The sequence below is a fragment of the Penicillium macrosclerotiorum genome, assembly GCF_028827735.1.
Source record: "Penicillium macrosclerotiorum strain IBT 26536 chromosome Unknown utg000006l_segment0_segment0, whole genome shotgun sequence".
Classification (NCBI taxonomy): Eukaryota; Fungi; Ascomycota; class Eurotiomycetes; order Eurotiales; family Aspergillaceae; genus Penicillium; species Penicillium macrosclerotiorum.
The window spans coordinates 4,092,236-4,109,566 of record NW_026643085.1 but is presented as its reverse complement, the minus strand read 5'-3'; the positions used below and the strand labels follow the sequence as shown (position 1 = coordinate 4,109,566).

The 17,331-nt window shown below is 51.4% G+C and overlaps 11 protein-coding genes across 11 annotated transcripts; 6 read left to right on the top strand and 5 right to left on the bottom strand.

The window, feature by feature from the left end:
* Positions 1 to 138: 138 nt before the first annotated feature.
* Positions 139 to 933, top strand: N7462_006768 (ureidoglycolate hydrolase; the record flags this gene model as incomplete). The annotated part of the gene is made up of 1 exon (XM_057078486.1): positions 139 to 933. One exon carries the CDS (start codon positions 139 to 141, stop codon positions 931 to 933), a length of 795 nt encoding a protein of 264 aa, XP_056934066.1.
* Positions 934 to 1,243: 310 nt separating this feature from the next.
* On the bottom strand, positions 1,244 to 3,345 carry N7462_006767 (GTPase GUF1; the record flags this gene model as incomplete). Its single annotated transcript, XM_057078485.1, has 2 exons — positions 1,244 to 2,507; positions 2,594 to 3,345. The coding sequence occupies 2 exons, from the start codon at positions 3,343 to 3,345 to the stop codon at positions 1,244 to 1,246; spliced, it is 2,016 nt and encodes a 671-aa protein (XP_056934065.1).
* A 270-nt stretch (positions 3,346 to 3,615) lies between these two features.
* N7462_006766 (spindle checkpoint protein MAD2) lies at positions 3,616 to 4,673 on the top strand (the record flags this gene model as incomplete). The annotated part of the gene is made up of 7 exons (XM_057078484.1): positions 3,616 to 3,664; positions 3,721 to 3,746; positions 3,805 to 3,830; positions 3,889 to 3,927; positions 3,988 to 4,016; positions 4,093 to 4,312; positions 4,385 to 4,673. 7 exons carry the CDS (start codon positions 3,616 to 3,618, stop codon positions 4,671 to 4,673), a joined length of 678 nt encoding a protein of 225 aa, XP_056934064.1.
* Positions 4,674 to 4,846: 173 nt separating this feature from the next.
* N7462_006765 (DUF218 domain protein) lies at positions 4,847 to 5,962 on the bottom strand (the record flags this gene model as incomplete). The annotated part of the gene is made up of 4 exons (XM_057078483.1): positions 4,847 to 5,422; positions 5,499 to 5,550; positions 5,626 to 5,733; positions 5,853 to 5,962. 4 exons carry the CDS (start codon positions 5,960 to 5,962, stop codon positions 4,847 to 4,849), a joined length of 846 nt encoding a protein of 281 aa, XP_056934063.1.
* A 551-nt stretch (positions 5,963 to 6,513) lies between these two features.
* On the top strand, positions 6,514 to 7,509 carry N7462_006764 (CorA family magnesium transporter; the record flags this gene model as incomplete). Its single annotated transcript, XM_057078482.1, has 1 exon — positions 6,514 to 7,509. One exon carries the CDS (start codon positions 6,514 to 6,516, stop codon positions 7,507 to 7,509), a length of 996 nt encoding a protein of 331 aa, XP_056934062.1.
* Positions 7,510 to 7,873: 364 nt separating this feature from the next.
* N7462_006763 (uncharacterized protein) lies at positions 7,874 to 8,289 on the bottom strand (the record flags this gene model as incomplete). The annotated part of the gene is made up of 2 exons (XM_057078481.1): positions 7,874 to 7,954; positions 8,020 to 8,289. The coding sequence occupies 2 exons, from the start codon at positions 8,287 to 8,289 to the stop codon at positions 7,874 to 7,876; spliced, it is 351 nt and encodes a 116-aa protein (XP_056934061.1).
* Positions 8,290 to 8,678: 389 nt separating this feature from the next.
* N7462_006762 (uncharacterized protein) lies at positions 8,679 to 10,399 on the top strand (the record flags this gene model as incomplete). The annotated part of the gene is made up of 4 exons (XM_057078480.1): positions 8,679 to 9,068; positions 9,158 to 9,651; positions 9,867 to 9,982; positions 10,068 to 10,399. The coding sequence occupies 4 exons, from the start codon at positions 8,679 to 8,681 to the stop codon at positions 10,397 to 10,399; spliced, it is 1,332 nt and encodes a 443-aa protein (XP_056934060.1).
* Positions 10,400 to 10,909: 510 nt separating this feature from the next.
* N7462_006761 (uncharacterized protein) lies at positions 10,910 to 11,503 on the top strand (the record flags this gene model as incomplete). Its single annotated transcript, XM_057078479.1, has 2 exons — positions 10,910 to 11,102; positions 11,169 to 11,503. 2 exons carry the CDS (start codon positions 10,910 to 10,912, stop codon positions 11,501 to 11,503), a joined length of 528 nt encoding a protein of 175 aa, XP_056934059.1.
* Positions 11,504 to 11,647: 144 nt separating this feature from the next.
* Positions 11,648 to 12,233, bottom strand: N7462_006760 (cupin domain-containing protein; the record flags this gene model as incomplete). The annotated part of the gene is made up of 2 exons (XM_057078478.1): positions 11,648 to 11,925; positions 11,981 to 12,233. The coding sequence occupies 2 exons, from the start codon at positions 12,231 to 12,233 to the stop codon at positions 11,648 to 11,650; spliced, it is 531 nt and encodes a 176-aa protein (XP_056934058.1).
* A 477-nt stretch (positions 12,234 to 12,710) lies between these two features.
* Positions 12,711 to 14,538, bottom strand: N7462_006759 (CocE/NonD family hydrolase; the record flags this gene model as incomplete). The annotated part of the gene is made up of 2 exons (XM_057078477.1): positions 12,711 to 12,792; positions 12,854 to 14,538. The coding sequence occupies 2 exons, from the start codon at positions 14,536 to 14,538 to the stop codon at positions 12,711 to 12,713; spliced, it is 1,767 nt and encodes a 588-aa protein (XP_056934057.1).
* A 368-nt stretch (positions 14,539 to 14,906) lies between these two features.
* Positions 14,907 to 17,305, top strand: N7462_006758 (putative salicylate hydroxylase; the record flags this gene model as incomplete). The annotated part of the gene is made up of 5 exons (XM_057078476.1): positions 14,907 to 15,026; positions 15,076 to 15,240; positions 15,301 to 15,375; positions 15,447 to 16,278; positions 16,362 to 17,305. The coding sequence occupies 5 exons, from the start codon at positions 14,907 to 14,909 to the stop codon at positions 17,303 to 17,305; spliced, it is 2,136 nt and encodes a 711-aa protein (XP_056934056.1).
* Positions 17,306 to 17,331: the final 26 nt, after the last annotated feature.

Sequence of the window (17,331 nt, the reverse complement as noted above, 5' to 3'; positions counted from 1 at the left end):
GCCTCCGCTCCGCAATTCATATAGCCTGCTTTCCCACCTGTGCGGTGCCCTTTTCTAGCGAGGCGGACAAAAGCCAGGACCATTGATCCAGAGTCTCTTCAACCGGGATTAAAATACTCTCTCAGGCTCTTCGTGACCATGGCACCCATCCTCACCTCCAATCCCTCCATCACGCTCGTTCCCGAGCCGCTCACGCCGGCCAGCTTTGCGCCTTTTGGTACCGCAATCTGCTCACCACTACCGCGGGAAGTCAGCGTAGCCCCCCAGCCATCATCATTGCCTCCATCTCCATATAGTCCGACCCCTGTTTTGGCCAACCAGAATTCCGCCCTCAAGTACAGCCCTATCTCGCCTCTCATTGACGGCTATACCAATGGCTCTCCAAGTGGGAAGCCTTCCTCCGCACGCATGACTATGTTCTGTTGCTTCCCCCGACAATTGCGCACGATCACTGCCAGTCAACAGCCGGAGAAAGAAGTTTTCGATGTGCGCATCCTCGAGCGTCATCCATTCACGAATCAGACCTTCATCCCGGTTGATCTATCCAGCCACGGGAAGGTTGGGGACGGAGAAGAAGAGCCGGTCTTTTTGGTAGTAGTGGCGCCAACATTGAAAGGAGAGACTGCTACTGCGAGGAACAGCACCGGGGAGACAATCACCATTCGAGATCCACCTGATCTGCGAAATGTGAAGGCCTTCATCGCTCGAGGCGGCCAGGCTGTGACCTATGGCGTGGGAACATGGCATGCGCCTATGGTGGTTCTGGGACGCCGACGAGTCGACTTTGTTGTGGTACAGCATGTAAACGGCGTGGAAGATGAAGATTGCCAAGAGGCGGCTTTCGGAGAGGGCATCACCGTCGACTTGGGTCAGAAAGGTCAGTATGGGCGACCAGAGAAGACGCCTGCGCGATTGTGGGCATCAAAGCTGTGATTTTATTTCCAACCATGATTTGAGGATGGAACCACTCCTCCTTGCAAAAGGTCTCTCCAAGACGTCCCCCCACCCCAACGGCCTACCGGATACCCATAGATACCGGCATACATATTTTGGATCAAAACTTCGGTCATGTACATAAACTCTGATACACATACAGCGGGACAGGTTTCTACTCTCGTGCATAGTACTACCATAGGATAACTTATACGTGACATTCACGCAGCTTATCTGACTGAGGCCCTCAGATTGGACGAATGGAAGAAGGGTATATATTGATATAAAATACAGTTGTATAAAAGTACATTTATTTCGCCAGGAAGGCCTGGAACGCCTTATGTTCAATCACCACATTCCCAACAGCACGCAGTCTTTTCCGGCCCTCCTTCTGCTTCTCCAACAGCTTCCTTCGGCGACTGACGTCACTGGCATGCAGCTTCGCTAGGACGTCCTTGCGATACGGCTTAATGGTTTCTCGTGCAACGATCTTTTTGCCAACAGCAGCCTGGATGATGATTTCGAAGAGCTGTCGATCAACATGCTCCTTAAATTTGGTCACCCACAGGCGACCTTGTCGGTTGACCTGGCTCATGTGCATGATCCGGGACACCGCATCCACAGGGACTTTGTTGACCAGGAGCTGCAGCTTGGCAATATTGCCAGCTCGCCAAGCAGATTCCTCGTAATCCAGACTGGCGTAGCCCTTGGTGGAGCCCTTGAGCTTGCCGAAGAAATCATCGACCAAGTGAGCAAGAGGCAGCTCATATTTGAGGATGACCTGGCTAGAGGTGAAATACTCAATGCTCTGCTGCTCACCCCGATTGGCCTCACACAGCTCAATAACCTTTCCAAGATACTCATCCGGGAAGGTCAAGGTAGCCAGGACATACGGCTCTTGAATTTCAGCAATCTTGAGACGCACATTGTCCTCATCGGGAAAACGGGCTGGATTGGTGATGATATCCTCTGTGCCATCTCTCCAGATTACCTTAACAGGCACCGAAGGCGGAGTGATAATAATACTGGCCCCATGCTCTTGTCGGAGACGGTCTTCAAACACAGAACAGTGAAGTGTACCTAGGAAACCCATACGGAACCCTGCCCCCAATGCTTCTGAAGACTCTTTCTGAACCGTAATACTTCGATCGTTTAGGATGAGCTGGTTGATGCTGTCCTCCAGGTGCTCAAAATGGTCTGCGTTAACAGGATATACTGCCACAAAAACCATGGACTTGGGCTCTTCGAAGCCAGGGAGTGGCTCGACGGTCTTCTCAAATCCTACTCGAGTGAAGGTATCACCGATTTTGGCCTCCTTGCTTCGCTTCATGCCGGGGTTGAAGTAAATGTACCCGACTTGACCAGCGCGTAGAACGGCTTGTGGCGTCTCGCTGGGATACATAATCCCAACTTCACCCACATAGTACTTGATTCCCGTGACAAAGGACACTAGCTGCTGACCGGCCCGCACTTCGCCATCAAAGACACGCACCAAGAGGATGACGCCCTTATATGAATCGTACCACGAGTCAACCAGGAGCATGCGAAGGGGTTTCTCGGTATCACCGACAGGCCTAAGAAATCCCGAAACAAACAGTCAGTAGAGGTATAACAAGGCGACTGTGAAGCCTCAGAGTAAGTAAAGAGTTTGTGCACATACGCAGGAATCTTCTCCACAACAACTGGAAGCACCTGCTCAACATTCAGGCCGGTTTTGGCCGAGACCATGACGGCATTCTCTGTTTCCAATTCGAACGAACTCTTCATTTGTTGCAAAGCCCGCTCTGGATCCGCTGAGGGCAAATCGACCTTATTAATGACCGGAATCAATTCAAGGCCCTGCGCAAAAGCCAGGTAGAAGTTCGCGACAGTTTGTGCCTGAATACCCTGGCTGGCATCAACGAGAAGTAACGCTCCTCCACAACTCGCATAACTACGAGACACCTCCGCACGAAAATCGACATGGCCTGGTGTGTCCACCAGATGCAGCAGGTAATCTTGGCCCTTGTGGTTGTAGATCATTGTGCACGTCTGGGCCTTGACTGTGATTCCTCGTTCTCGCTCAACATCGAGTTTGTCGAGAACTTGCTTGTTTGTTCCTGGCTGGATCGTTCCGGTGAGTTCGAGCAAACGGTCGGAGAGAGTGCTTTTGCCGTGATCGACATGGGCGACAATGCAGAAGTTGCGATATCGATCGATCGGAATCGCCGCAATTCGTTTTTCGAGATCTGCATCGTGGGAACCAAAGGACGTCTTCACTCGAGAGTACCAGATAGCCGAGTTTGTGAAAGGGCGTAGAGAGTTATGTCGGAATGGGAAGCAAACAGGAAACCTGAGGCTTGTCACCGGACGTCTCGGCGCTGGGTGTGGCGCTGTGCTCAGCCATCGGGATAACTGCAAGCATCCTCGCATCTGGAATCTGGAAATGGCATAGAAGAAGAAAGGTATCCCCAGTCTTCTTGTGCCAATCGCAGTCAAGGAGGGAATAATGAGAGGGGCGTGCGAGGCGGCGTCTCATCCAGGTGATGCTTTGCGGAGAGAAAAAGAACCGCGGGCGGTGACGAGCGGCGGAGTCGATCGCCGCGGCGACCCTCCGGCGTAAACAAACTTCGTCCACCACCCTCGTCAATTTGTCAATTCCTCGAGCTTTCCTGGAACACAGCACCTGCAATTTAATTCATAATGCCAGAGACGAAGGATAAATCGAAGGTCCACAAGCTGTCCATCAAAGGTCGGTGAAACTGCTTGTGGGACTGCGAGACTGGCAAAACTGACTGAGCAACGCAGGATCGGCCAAGCTGGTATCGGAATTCGTGAGTGGACAATCAATCTGAACTAGTTGAGTTAAACAGGATAATGACGACGAAAAAGTTCGAATACTCGATTAACTCCATTCTGTAAGCTGTCAAAAATGTTCCGCTAGCTGATCTAAAACTCATGTATTCTCCCTCCCAGCTTCCAACGCGGGGTCTACCCACCCGAAGATTTTACTACGTGAGTCGTCCAATGTCACTTGTGGCTATAATGACATATTGCTGATGGACCAAATAATAGCGTCAAGAAATATGGCCTGAATATGCTCGGTTCGTTTCCCCGTACCATCTAAAATCTCAAATCTCATTTCTTGACTGGATGGTGCCCGCCTAACACATGTTTCAGTCTCGGCCGATGACCAGGTGAAGGCATATATCAAGAAGATCATGTCACAACTGAACAAGTGGATGGTGGGTGGGAAAATTTCCAAGTTGGTGGTCGTCATCACCGACAAGGAAACAGGGGAACATGTGGAAAGATGGCAATTCGACGTGGAGATCTTTGGCAAGCACTCTAAAAGCCAGGGTGCTCGTAAGTCGGGAGACAAGGAAAATGCAGCCCCTGGGTAAGTCTATTAAGTGACCTGACTGCTGTCGCTGTATCATTTGGCTGAACGATAGGCTCTTCAATTGCACAGAGACAATGCTCAAGCCACCGACTCCGTGGATAAGACCGAGAAGGAGATTCAGGAGGAGATCCAAGCCATTTTCCGACAGATCACCGCCTCAGTCACCTTCCTTCCTGTCCTAGACGGCGATTGCACATTCAATGTTCTTGTCTACGCCGACGCCGACTCTGAAGTACCCGTGGAATGGGGCGATAGCGATGCCAAGGAGATCAAGAACGCAGAGAAGGTCCAATTGCGAAGCTTCAGCACCAACAACCACCGCGTGGGCACTCTTGTTAGCTACCGGCTGGCTGACTAACAAGACGAGGTTTTCTAATGATCAGCGACGAGTAATACACCGTGCATTGGCGTTGGGGTCGGTTAATTGCGTTTTCTTTCAGTTTTTTTTTTGTTTACATATTTTACTGGACCAAGCAATAGACCTAGTGCCCAGTGAGATCTGGAAAATGGTCAAACATATCATATGATATATCAATTTATCTGCTTGTCGGAAACCCATGGTAATTCTGCTATTCCTGAAAACCATTCGTTTCCTGCTCCACCACGCCAGCAAACTAATTGCTCCACAACGGGCTCCAGACCAACGTTGACAAAAAGTCCAATTTCCATTCCAGCCGACCAGCCTCGCTGCTCACGTTTGCTAGCGAGCGCATGGCCAACTCCGTAGAGATCGTTTTGCCAGAGGCCAATTCCCCTCGATGTTTCTCCCTGGATTAAAGATTCGAGGGGAGTGATTTCTTCAGGCGGATTGATCCCAACTATTTTCACTTTGACAGGGCGACTGATGCCGCCCTGATTCCCGCTCTGGATATGAGGAAGCAATGCAATGGCAGGGAAGTGGGCTTTCATGAAACGATCTCTCTTGAATTCATGTGTTATCACCGTCACATTTCGTGGGTAGTTGCCGGTGTGCAATCGAAACCGTAGCAATGAGAACAGAACGTTCTGGTACGAATCCGTGGCATGACACTCGGCGATGATTCTCCCCGAGTCAATTGTGGCCATACCCGGCGCGTCTTGAAAGAAGTCATTTTCTGTTACAAAATTCTGCATTGATCAATCATCAATCTGGCAATGGGAAGAGTAAAAGGTTGAAAGGAGGGTGAGGGGTTTGGGGGTTTACATGGTATGACCGTCCCTCGCTCAGGTCTGTCCTTGATTTCTTGGTCGGACCTCTGGAATTATCGAATCGTCAAGGCCTTTTTGTTCATTGATAGATATGAGAAAAAGGTAAAAATGCCCTTACTCACCCAGAAAACATCAACAACGCCGAGGGATCTTTTGCGAGAATCCTCAACCCGGCCTTGACATGTTCGATGAAGGTCGGAGTCTCTCCCTTCTGAAAAGGCTCAATCAACCTGTACTCCACCAGAAATTAGTGAGTATACAACCCGAGATGCTTAGTTATTCTATTCAAAAGCAGGAAACTGGCCAATCGCTCGGATCAAGCTTAGGAAGGGTGGGAGGCGCTGTTGACCATTCACTTTCGTCGGCGCCCTTCCGGGGGCCTCCGATATAGATTGCATGACAGCAGACGACGATGAGGTGCTCCAGTGGCCGACTGCCACTTAGCTTATCATGAGCCATATGTTAAATTTGCAAGAAGATGGGTTGCAGGAGGCATTGGCTCAAGTAAAGAACAAGCAACGAGAGACTGGATCGACATGGCCCGTGCGGTTTCCCACCGACAAATCGACGCCAACAAGCCGGGGCAGCTCGTTCTTGATCAATTGGTTGGCCCTTTGCTGCCCTAGCAACTTGGTCACAAATACGAACCTGCAATTAACGGGTCTCACATAGTTAATCGGTTCCGAACAGTCTGATCCGCGTCTTTTCTACGCATGCAGTCTCCCTTAAGCCGGGCGGCCATTGCAGGCCTACGCAAAGGGTACCAGCCACATTGTCTCCGATTGGGCCATCCCTTGAGCTATTCGACCTGTGCGTCTCCAATTAGTCCCTTTCAGGGCCTGAAGTACCATCATACAGCCCAAACTAGGATAACGTCAAGCTTAGTCTCGCACAAAGCTCCTATTGGGGCGGCTAGGCCTCACATCTCCCAGCCGTCTGCCCGAGGAAACCATACTCAACTCTTCGCACAAGAAGTCCTGGATCTTTCACTCACTTTATCCCACGGTCGGATGAATGGGACTACAGAGATAGTATGTACTCTCTTCGATGTCACTGGAGCCATAACCAGACCGGAAATCCGCTTAACCAAGGCGGAGGTGGCTCGACAGTACGGCGTGGATGGCCGGGATCTCCGCAGCGTCGATCTGGTATCCGAAGGGATCCCACATTTTGTGATTCGACCGTCCACAATCTTCATCAGTCTGTTTAGCTTACGACTCCTCATCCAGTCGGATCGGGCCCTTCTTGTTCGAGTCAGACCGAGAGACGGTGACCCGCATGTATATTTGCAGGATATTTTTGTGGCCGATCTTCAGAGCAAGCTCCGCGGCGACCATCAATCGGGGTTTCCGATCTCTCTTCCATATGAACTGCGTGTGGTCGAGGCTGCCTTAGCATCGACGACAGCTCATCTGGAAGCAGAGCATACCTTGGTTCGCAGAAATGTTGAACGAAGCATGCACGCGCTGCAATCCCAGGACATCGCGTCCACGGATCCCCGGATTTTGTTAGAGAGTGGAAAGAAACTAATGAACATTGCTCAGCGCGCTCGGCAGATGCGTTCCGCCCTCCAGGAGCTACTGAACACGGACGAAGATCTCGCTGCCATGTATTTGACCGATCGGCGTGCTGGAAATCACCATGCCATTGAGGATCACCAAGAGGCCGAGTATCTGCTGGAGGCCTACTATAAGAACAACGACGCCGTAGAAGAATCGGCGGTTGCCCTCTTTGCTGAGATCCGTCGCACCGAGGATGCAATCCAGTCCGTCTTGGATGTGCGACGAAACCAGATCATGGTGTTCGAGGCCCAACTGGAGATCTGTATGCTGGGATTTGCAGTCTCAACATTCGTGGCCGGGCTCTATGGCATGAATGTCGTCAATTCATTGGAAGAAAGTCCGTTCGCCTTCGCCGGTCTTGTCTCGGGCTGTGTGATAGGGACGTTGATCATTGCACGCTATGGGTTGCGGCGGCTTCGAAAGTTCCGCAAGATTGAGCTTTGACACCAACTTTGTACTGATGATGGCTTATGACTCGTTTAATGATATGCTACACACTACCTGTTCCCATTAAGGGCGCCCTGAAGAGATAGAAGGAAGGTGAGAAAGAATTGATCACACTGCTAAGACTGAAGTATGTTGGCCGCATGATCTCTGCTGTTTGTGAAGATACCGTCCACACCTTGTTTGCATCGTAGTATAGTAAATCCCGGACAACTCCAGTGTCACGCACGACCGATAAAAATGAAAGACAGAGAGAAAAATACCAATCAAGAGGGACAAAAAGGAAAAAGAAAGAAAAATGACGGACTTGCAATTGAAGATCCGGGGCATTGACAAATGAAGAATGGAAGAAAAGGGCGCCATACTACCACTCTCCCCCGACTTCATAGTGGAATATCTTGTCGTTTAGTCTCCCGCCCGTAAATCGCCACAGCCGCGCGACAGACTGTCGATGATAATTAGTATAGAACAGTTCAAGTCCAAGTTTCTTGATTAGAGAGAATCTCGTACCGCATTGAGCCAGACCCCATGCAACATGATCTGGATGAAAGCATACTCCGCCGGGTGGCCATTGCCGGCTGGCCGGTCCGTCAAGTCGAGGTGATGGTTTGCAGCGCGATAGGCGGGCATGCGGCGATGATGGGCCGGCCAGTCGGCTGGCTGTGTCGAGTTTATGGGAGCAGAAGCTGTGGCATTCTCTTCGGAGCCGCTGTGATAGACTTCATAGTCGGCCAGAACGGACAGCGAGCGCGTGGTAGTGGAAGTAGTTGTCGCGGACATGATGGCTGCCGCACAGACGACACAGCAGGCAGAGCAGACACAGGAAAAAGAGGAAAGCAGGGACAGTGACTGTCGGAGCGTCCTGATGAGCGTGCCCAGCATCCTCATATCCACCTCGGAGATAACTCGTCTCGATCAACTTCAATAGGAAGATGGGCGGCTTCGGCGTCAACGGGGGCGAAGGTGCGGGCGCCCGCATTCTCCCCCACATCCCGATATGCGGAGCCTCGGACGATGCTGGGGAGCCCCGAGACACAAAAAGGAATCGCGGCACACCTTCTCGGTGAGCGCGTGCTACTTGAAGAGTCGCGTAATCCGTTCTGTGTCTCGATTTGAGGGCCTGTTCTGTTCGTGCTTGTGCTTGTTTTGCCTGGTCTCCTTGTGCCGTCATGGATCTTGCCCGCATCCGCGCCGCCAACCTCGATGGCCGCACGCAAAACACGCGCTATCGCCAGTCTCAATTTCATCGTTTGCAGTCGGCGCTTGTAGAGCGCATTGCTGATATTCAAGATGCCATTCGGACTGATTCCGGTCACACGCGCCTGGAAGTCCGCGCAGAAGTGGTCCTGGCGTTGCAGGAGCTGCGCACACACTATACTTCGATGAGCCTGCACAAAGACCTCGACGCCGAGTATCGCATCGCCAACGGAAGAGACAATTCGGACAATGCACGTGGGGTAGGGATTGTCTATATTGTCCCATCAACCCATACGCTGTTCTTTTCGGTGATCAGCGCATTGGCAGCAGCGCTGGCGGCGGGCAATTGCATTGTTTTGGAGGTCAGTATAAAATCCTCGCGCAGTCGCCAAATGATCTTCCCGTGCTTCATATTGAGCTCCCGTCCGACTGAACAAATTGAAATTTCCAGCTTCCTCAAACAACCATGTCCCTTCCTGCGCTTCTGCGACAGATCCTCTCGGATGCGCTGGACCGTGACACCTTCGCCCTGACAGCTCAGCGCCCGGATTCATCGTTTCTCAACAAGACTCTCCAGGTAGTCCAGGCAGGATCAGAAGAAAGCAATGGGCTCATTTCCCCCGCCACCTCAAGAACGGTTGCAGTCGTTGATCGCACAGCCAAGGTAACGGAAGCTGCTCAGTCTCTGGTGGCTGCCCGCTTCGCCCTGGGGGGACGGTCTACATACTCCCCCGATCTGGTCTTGGTGAACGAGTTTGTGATGAAGCCTTTCGTTGAGGCTGCTATCAAACATGCTTCCAAGTATCTGGCAGGGGAGAACGGTGAGACCAGACAGCTTCCGGGGGTTCCCCGCCGTTCGAGCATTCTCGATTCCATCCAAAAGGACCGGAGCGCACGAATTCTGGTTTCAGGGAGTAACTGGGCTGTGGTAGAGATTCAAGATCGGTGAGTACCCGGAGGAATTCTGTTTCTGGATTCGTTTAAATTGGACGGAATGTTGAGATCTGAATAGGAAATCACCACTTCTTCGAAAGAAAATCGATGAGAAAGTACTTCTGGTACATGCCGTGACCAGCTTGGATGACGCCATTGATATCAACCGGTATGTTTCATCCTTATTACTACCTTGCTTCGTCTTGGGTCTTGACTCGTGATATTAGGGATGAAACACTCGCTGCAACCTACGCCTTTGCGGCCCCTGCTTCGGCCAAATACCTAACCCAGTTTATCGACGCCGACATCTCTTGGGTGAACCATGTTCCCAGCCACATGTTAAGTAAGTTTCACAAGAATCTCTTCTCTTTTATCCTCCTATAATGGCATGGGCCTCTTGCAAGACACGAAAATTCTAACTGGAATAGTCGGCCCGGCTCTACCCCGAAACACGTCTTATAACCCACACACTCGCTATGCGACTCTGCAATTCCAGAAGCCTCGTCCTCAGCTAATCACGCCGTCGGCCAGCGCGTTCGCGGCAGATACTATTCTGGATGGAGCCCACGCAACAAGAGCTGATTCCCTGTGGCGGGAAGCTCTGGCCCCACTGCCATCTACGAAGCAACGGCCAGGGTTTAAGATTGGTTTCTTCGAGCAAGGAATTATTACTGGAGGAGTTCTCACCCTGGTCTCACTGATAGCAACGGCATCTACGTTAGGATATTATACTTGGGTTTACGTGCGAACACGCGGATAGCCATACATGTATTCTTATGCTTTTTTCTTGTACTTGGCGTTCACCTGTTTTGGATTTCACGAGTTTATTTGGGAATGCATTAATTCTTTAGACCGGTAATTCCTGAGAATAGGCACAGTCCAATAGCCTCTGAGCTTGATCGCATCTCATAATACACAAAATTGCCACCTCCTGCTACGCACTCTGTATCTCGTGGCTATAATCCAAGATTATGTTCCTGTAGCAGTCTGAAAAGTGGGCCACTCCATTCTCCAATGACCTTTGGATAGAGAAATGTTGTTGGTCGCTCAAGCCGCCGTAGACCACGTAATGGCGGACTCCAATAGATTAAATCGACTTGACGCCTGATCGAAAGCCCGTGACGTCATCAGAATACAAAGCATAAAATCTCTACAGAAACACGTTCAATAACGATAAGAAACAAGACTAGTTCCTACTTCTTCGGATCGCCATTTTAGTTTCTTTAGTTTGAGGAGTACAGCCTAGTGAAACGTCCCCACGTTATACCCGATGGATATCCCAAAGAACGCGAAACAGCAAGTCGCGGGAAATCAAGCCCCCGAAACAAAAAAAAAACAGACCTACGCCGAGTGGGCGAAAATGACATACAACGATCAATATGAGAAATGGATGCCCTGGATAGAGGATCAATACCTCAGATGGTTTGGCAAAGGCGACAACAAGGCTTCATATGCCACCAAAGGTAAGCTAAAAATCTTCCTCGTCAACCGATGAGACCCCAAAGTAATCAATATATCATCCCAACCAGATTCCCTCTCTAAGATGAAAATCACCGGGATAGACCAGGTGGACCAGATCCAAGATGATATCCACGGTCTGACCGGAAATCAAATCAGCGATAAGGGAATTTTGAAACCTGTGGGACAATTCGCCTCGAAGGAGGGAATCAACAGGGCTGAACGAAAGGGCAGAGATGAAACAGGGTCATACGGAGGCCCAGCGGAAGAATATATTGCGGCTGGCAGTCAAGGCACGAGTCGTATAGGGTCTAAAGCCACAGAAGGTGTCGAGTCTGCGCAGGGTTTCGTTACGGGCACCCTGCGAGGTACCAAGGGCTTTCTAGCAGGAGAGAGCGGGAAATAATGGAGGCCTAACTTCAAGTTTTGAGGTCCAATTGGCTCTATGGAATATACATGTGAATCTCTTCCCTTGCCTCTTCGTACTTCCATTTCTCGTGAACAGCATTCAATCTGGAGATATTAAAATTGACAGCTCTGCTTCGATTTTTTAAGTGCTTGCCCGTACTCCAATACCGTCCACAACCTCTCCCAAACTCGTGCCGCCGATCGTCATCGGCTGTGCTGGCGACAGAACATAAAGCATGCGCGCCCACTGCGGGGTCTTTTCGTTGGTGACAGGGTCCACGACATCTGGAGTCACATTGCGCCAGGCGTGGTTGGTTCCACGCTGGATGGCGACATCTCCGCGCTTAAGCAATCGAGTCTCCCCTGAGTCCAGCAAGAGCTCAACCTCACCCTCGAGGACTACCCCATAGTCCAGAGAGACTGTCCGGTGCATGGGGCTCAGGGCACCGGGCTGCATATCCACGATGCGACACACATTTCCAGTCGAAATTGTGATCCCGGGGGGGGCTTGACAGATAATTGGTGTACTCCTTCAAATCCGCGTCACCATTTAACTGCGCGGGAAAGTGGTCTGAGGTATAGACGAGGCTAAAGTCGGCTCCATCGCCCATGCGCTGGATGGGCATGTCCTCCGAGAGGGTGTTGGAGAAAATGGCTGTACCGGCAGCATCGTGGGTGGTGATAAACCGGTTAAGGGGGCGGATATTCTTGGGTGTCTTGTCAGGCATGGTGGTATGATTCTTAGGATGGTGATGGGCTGGAGTTGTGAGGTACCGATACTGCGTGTACCTGATCTATATCTTTCCTGTGTAGAGGCCGCTTCGGGACCACATTCGGCCACATCGGCTGTGGGGTAACGTTAGGCCAGTGCGGGGCCTGGAAATTCGGAGATAAAACGAGCTCGGCAAGTGTGAGTTGAGAGCTAGCAAAATGCAGGGTCTCTAGCATGGATTCAGTTCCGATTCTATCGTTATTTCTAAGTCTGGCACGATGCGCACCTGCGCCGTAAGACGAACGTGGGAATAATATCCGAGGGGACTTGAAATCCTGGGCTAATGACTTATGCGCACAATTCCCTAGTTAGTTACGTGTCTTAACATAAAATAACGTAAATAGTCTAATTGGGATCATCTACATCGAACTGGATCTATGCCATTGGAATGATTGTCTATGAAAAGTTCATTTGTCACTATAATAAAACATGCTCAAGGAATGATCGGCAGCGTCACATAGTTATCACCCCGACCAAAGTGAATATGGTTCTGACCCTGGAAACGTTCAGGAGATCTATATCATATGTTAGCAACGGTACAAGCGTGGTTTGTCTTATAGTGGTTAAATAGCATACCGGTCAATGGGCGAGTTGTGCTGGAACGTTCCACATCCCTGAGTATCGCCGCTGGCCACCTCTAAGATGATCTTTCCACCCTTCTCTACGACCACGTTCGTTGGCCACACCTCCACATCCACCTCATAGACCTCACCCGGAATCACCGGTCTCACATCAGTCGAGTAGTAGTTACGGTGAGGCAGCCAAGACCGGTTGCGAGGGTTCTTTTCGTCAACCTCCCGCATGCTGACGCGTAGCCATCCCTTGCACAGTGGGACAGGATCACCGGCAGTTCCTGTGTAGGATACTTCCTTTCCTTCAGGAGAAATGTGACGCAAAGTGATGAACAGGTCCAGATCCTGTGGGGTAGCGCTGCCAGGATTGGCACTCATGGATACATTCAAATGAGCCACGATGTGCCCAGTGATTTCGGTCTCCTGTTCAAATGCAGGAGTAGAAAACTGGACGAGCTGAGGGTTGTCTATTGTGCCCAGGGCCTGGTAGCTGATCTTGCTGGGCCGTTCCTTTGGCGAGTGAGTTATGAGCTCGCGCTGGGAGGTCAAATAGAACTTAGTATACTGAGTGCGGGCAATCGGCCACTCGTGCTCTGTGCGACGGGCATACTGCTTCTCGGCAACGGCGTTATTGAAGCCCACGTCGCCCTTGCGCAATACCACGTCCACCTTCGGTGCCTTGCCAGTCGACCAACCGGCTCGGTCATCGCCCTTGAGAAAAGCGTCCAGGAAGCTTCGCTGTAATTCAACCTCTTCTTGATAGTAGAAAGGAAGATCGTGACGACCGGTGATAAAGCGAAGATATTTGAGTTCTGAGCCGGCCTGCGTATAGCCCTCGACGTTTCCCCGAAGGTGCAGTAGGATTCCACCCCAGTTTGCCACAGAGAGCAAGGGTACTTGGATATCAGACATGCTGTATTCCTTGGAAGCATAGTAGAGATCGTCGCGGAACTTATTCTCGACATTATCGACCGTCTGGTCCTGGCGGTTCTGCTTCAGCTCCTCCTCCGAAAGATCGCCTTCAATGGTATCCGGACCCCAATTGCGAGCAGCACGGCCAGGTAGACCATACTGGTTGCTTAAGACTTGGCGATCCCACCAGAACTTGATGAATGCATTCGACAGAATACCGCCGTGACGGCAACGATCCCGGTAGTAGTCTGACATGCCTTCCCAGGGAATCATGCAAGCGAGGCCTTTCGGTTGCCGAGCTGCGACGCGCCATTGACTCCCAGCATAATAACTGATTCCGAGGAGACCAACTTTGCCCGAGGACCAGGGTTGTTCGGCTGCCCACTCGACAACATCAAAGAAGGCCTCGCTGGTGCCCCGAGACATGGTGTCAAGCTTGCCAATTGACTGCCCAGTACCACGCTCATCTGCCCGCACAACTGCATATCCCTGGCTGGTCCAGTACTTAGGGTCAGGAGTCTCCCACGAGGAATGTTGAGATCGTTGCTCTGGATTGACCTCGCTGAAGCTCTGAGGGTGGAAATCCTCATACGGAATATCCTTTCCATAAGGGCCATATGTCACCAAGACTGGGACCTTGTCCGAAGTCTTGGGGCGATAGATGTTGCATCGAACGACACCTGATTCATCCTTGAGTGAAATCGAGACGTTCTGCTCGAAGACGTAAGGGAACGAGGTTTCGTCGCGAGTCGCGATGTCTTTGACTGGATTCGGCATATTGACCAGCTAGCGAGCAACAATCGCGTAGATAGAGAGGGAAAGGAAAAAAAAATCAAAGCTACTTTGAGGACTGGCCGAGCCAAGCCATCATAGCAGCGGCCAGAATTCATATACATTGAGTCCCCCGCTCGTGGCCGACACGGCGCTTCTCCGCAGAGGTGGAGCCGAAATGGCCTTCCGAGGCGTCACCAACACCTCGACCGGCACGGACTAAGCAACCCGAGGAGGACCGTATGGAGGGGCGAAGACATGGGCAGATGGGAATAGGCCAAGCCATAAATATTTACCTTGACCGACCGGAGACATTGAGTGTCTGGTTTATTGCAATAATTTCTACGGTGAAACCCTAAAGTCGCACATGCACGATGACGCTTAAAGAAATCAACGGAGAAAGCGCGCCAGGCCTTCGCATCTTAATTGTCGGAGCTGGTATTGGTGGGTTGACCGCAGCAATTGCTCTACGTCAGCAAGGACACTATGTACAGGTGAGCAGTATCGACCGATCCAACTACTGCCGCTGGGACATGTCGAAAGCAGAACTATATAGAGCCCGGTGAACTAACGTCATCCAAGCTATTCGAGCGATCACGGTTCGCCAACGAAATCGGCGCTGCCATTCACTTGTCGCCGAACGCTAACGGCGTCCTGAAACGACTTGGAATTGATGTGACCAAGTTTGGAGCCGTTGAGGCTGAATGGGTCCGTGGGCAATGTTTTCATATATTGTGAGGATGGCTTAGGGATCTAACAGAAGTATAGTTGCGCGAATACACACCTACGGGAGAGCCTGTGCATAGCACCCAAGTCAAAGAGCATGCGGACATGTGGAGACACGTAAGTCTTGCTGAATCGACTTTTCTCGGGGTTTCAACACTACGAAGTGTTACTGACAATTATGGCGATAGCGTTGGCTACTAGTCCATCGAGCTCACTTCCATGAAGGACTCAAGGCAGCCGCCCAAGCCCCCGGCCGTGGTCATCCTGCTTCTCTGCACACCGCGAGCAAGGTTGTTGATGTTGATCCCCACAATGCGACAGTGAGCCTGGAAAATGGCGAGGTGATCGAGGGCGATGTTGTTATTGGAGCGGATGGCGTTCACTCGTTGACGCGAACCAAGCTCAGCCAAGACATTCAGCCGTTTAGTTCGGGCAAGAATGCGTTCCGTTTCCTTATCACCCGGAAGCAGGCTCTTGACGATCCGGAGACGAACAGCATTGCGCGGGACTTTGGAGCTGTCGATATGTGGGATTCTTCAGATCGCCGAGTGGTTATCTACCCTTGCTCCAACAACGAACTGCTCAACTTCGTTTGCATTCATCCGGACTCGATGACAACAATTGATGCAAGCGGTGACTCTTATAATCAGCAGATTGGTAAAGACACCTTGCTGGAAGTCTTCAAGGACTTCAACCCTCAAGTCCGCAAGCTGCTAGAGAAGGCAGACCCCCAGACCCTGAAGCTATGGCCGCTGCTGGATATGAACACGATGCCGACATGGGTAGAGGATCGACTGGCTGTCCTGGGCGATGCTGTTCATCCCTTCCTGCCGTATCGTGCTTCTGGCGGTGCCATGGCAATTGAAGACGCAGTCTCTCTGGCTGTGATGTTGGGACGTGGTGTTGCTCGTCAAGATATTCCTGAAAGACTCACATTGTACCAGAAGGCTCGCCATGGGCGCGCAACTCTCATTCAAGAGATGACTCGCGAGTCATCTCAATTGCTCTCTCCAGAAAAAGGTAAGAAAGCCCCGTCCCCCAGCCTCTGAGTTTTAAATCGTTGGAGTCTTGATGCGTTGACCGCAAAACTAACAAACGAATAGCCATGAGCATGGTCGGCTATATCTACGGCCATGATGAGTTTGACCACTCCGCTCAGGTACTGCGCAAGCACCTCTGGTCCAAGAATCCGCATATGTACTGGCGTCAGCCCATCGTTTTCGGACCTATGCCTGGCCCTCGACAGGACCACATGGGCAATGATCGGGCTTTGAAATCGCTGGAGTCTACATTCATGACTGCGTCCATTAAATTCAAGACCAGCCGAACCCTATTACAGAACTTATTCCCATCCGACCGATTCAGTTTCATTTCTCCGAGCACCGTGGCTCGGGCTAGCTTCTCTCAGACCACCCTGAATGGCATGGACTGGCTTGGGGGCGGCGGTTACCGACACATCGGCCTGTATATTCACGGAGTGCAATACAAGAAGGAGAACGGCGAAGTTCTGAAAGGAACCTACATGCCGATCTTGTTTGAGAGTCTTGCCGACCCCATCGTATCTGGCCGCGAGGAGCTCGGCATGCCCAAGCTCTACACTGCCATTGATATTCATGAGCGGAACAGCTCGTACCGCCTCCAGACTAGCTGGCAGGGCGCGGTTTGGGGGCACTTCGAGTTCGAGGATCTCGAGGATCAGGACCCGGCAGCCGACAAAGGTACTATCGGCGGCGAGGATGACGATGGCATCCTGGTGTATCGTTACATCCCAAAGGTTGGAAGGTCCACCAAGGGCGAGCCCGAGGCCGAGTATCCTGTGTTTGTCCCTCACGCCTCCGAGTCCAAGGTGGTGCCGTCCAAGGTAACGAGATTGCGCCGGACGAAACATGCAAAGGTTAATATTGATGGGCTTGGATGGGACGCGTTGCCCACCCTGCACCATGTGGTGTCTCGCCTGGCCGAGATCCCCATTGATGAGATCATCGATGCAAAGATCACAGAAGGGCGCGGCGTTCCTGATGTTTCGAGTGCTATGCGCATTGAATAATTGCGATGGGGTTGAGTCATTTGATG